This window comes from Aphanomyces invadans (genome assembly GCF_000520115.1).
Source record: "Aphanomyces invadans strain NJM9701 unplaced genomic scaffold supercont1.9, whole genome shotgun sequence".
NCBI lineage: Eukaryota > Oomycota > Saprolegniomycetes > Saprolegniales > Verrucalvaceae > Aphanomyces > Aphanomyces invadans.
Genome location: NW_008580154.1, coordinates 23,943 through 25,272, shown reverse-complemented (window position 1 = coordinate 25,272; position 1,330 = coordinate 23,943). Strand labels below are relative to the sequence as shown.

The 1,330-nt window shown below is 53.8% G+C and overlaps 1 protein-coding gene across 1 annotated transcript; it reads right to left on the bottom strand.

Moving 5' to 3' along the window:
• Positions 1 to 749: 749 nt before the first annotated feature.
• Positions 750 to 1,208, bottom strand: H310_05225 (hypothetical protein; the record flags this gene model as incomplete). The annotated part of the gene is made up of 1 exon (XM_008869886.1): positions 750 to 1,208. The coding sequence occupies one exon, from the start codon at positions 1,206 to 1,208 to the stop codon at positions 750 to 752; it is 459 nt and encodes a 152-aa protein (XP_008868108.1).
• Positions 1,209 to 1,330: the final 122 nt, after the last annotated feature.

The following is a 1,330-nucleotide window of genomic DNA, read 5'->3' as shown; positions in this document are numbered from 1 at the left end:
GAGTTGGACCGTCCGATCTCGCGTGAGGAGCTTGCCAGTGCAATCAAAACCATGCATCCAGGCAAAGCTCCAGGCCTCGATAGATTCTCAGCAGGGCCCTTCCAAATTGACCCCGGCCGTTCGGGGAAATTCTACGTCGGGTGTTTGAGTACCAGCTGGACCGTGGTGTGCTCCTGGGTTCGCAGCGCCGATCGGCAGTCTCCCTGCTGTTGAAAGGGGGTGACCGTCGCCTCACAGGCAACTATCACCCGATTTCATTGATACCTGTCGAGGTGAAGGCTCTTACGCGAGCTCTGGCATATCGAGTTGGGAGGTTGTTACCCCAGCTCATTCACCCCATTCAGAATGGCATTGAAAAGGTCGCCGCATCCACGACCATGTCATCTTCCTGCGTGACCTCCTGCATAAGCGCACCTTGGATGACGTGGAGGGCTATGCCATGTTTCTCGATTTCGAGAAGGCGTACGACCGAGTGAATTGGGACTACATGTATCGAGGCGTTCAACTTAAAATGAGGGCACCAGGTATTGCCTTCTCAAATGAACGACGGATCAGTGAAGTTGGCATCTCTTCCCATGCTGCGATCATGCTTTGATCATGGCCAGGCACTTTTATGCCGCTGTCGTGACAGGTACTTCTTGGAGCCATACGGAGCGCAACTTGCTCTTCAGAGGCCCCATCACACCCACATCCAAAAGCTGGCAGACACTGGTGGAGCTCTTGGGCAGGGGCTGAAATCACTGTATAGTTCAGATGACACCTTGTCGTGCGAGGCATGGGAGATATGCCAAGGAATGCGGTGACTGACGACCATTGCGAGGAGCTGTTGATTTAACGAAGTCCTTCACAATGAACCCATAGGAGGTGCCATGCAGGTGGATTTGGTCCACAGGATGGCCCTGGACCAGCAGCACCGACGGCATCGCAGGCTGGTTAAAGTAGACCCGCCAAATGTTGGGATGCACCGTTGAAGTTTGGTGCACAGACGTGTAAGTCATCTTGTAGCACACAAATACAGGACGAGATTTCAGACGGCGAAGCGCTTTGAGAAGTGCCTGCGAGTCAAAGTCGTATCGTGTGCCAACAATGTCCATGTAGTAGAGATCCTGCAACTCGTCATGTTGCTTGGGACCCGATGTACGGTGGGCAGAGGATGGCGTAGCCACCGTGTACGAGTCGCCGAGGATGTGGACGGTTTGTCCGAGCATGCCAAGCCTAGTTGTTTCGTCCGTGACGGTGACAACTACGTCACCTCCTCTAGCTTTGTTCACTTGCACAAACTTGCTCAAAAGAGCGCTCCAGGTTGCGCCACGATTATCTCGGAACAAGC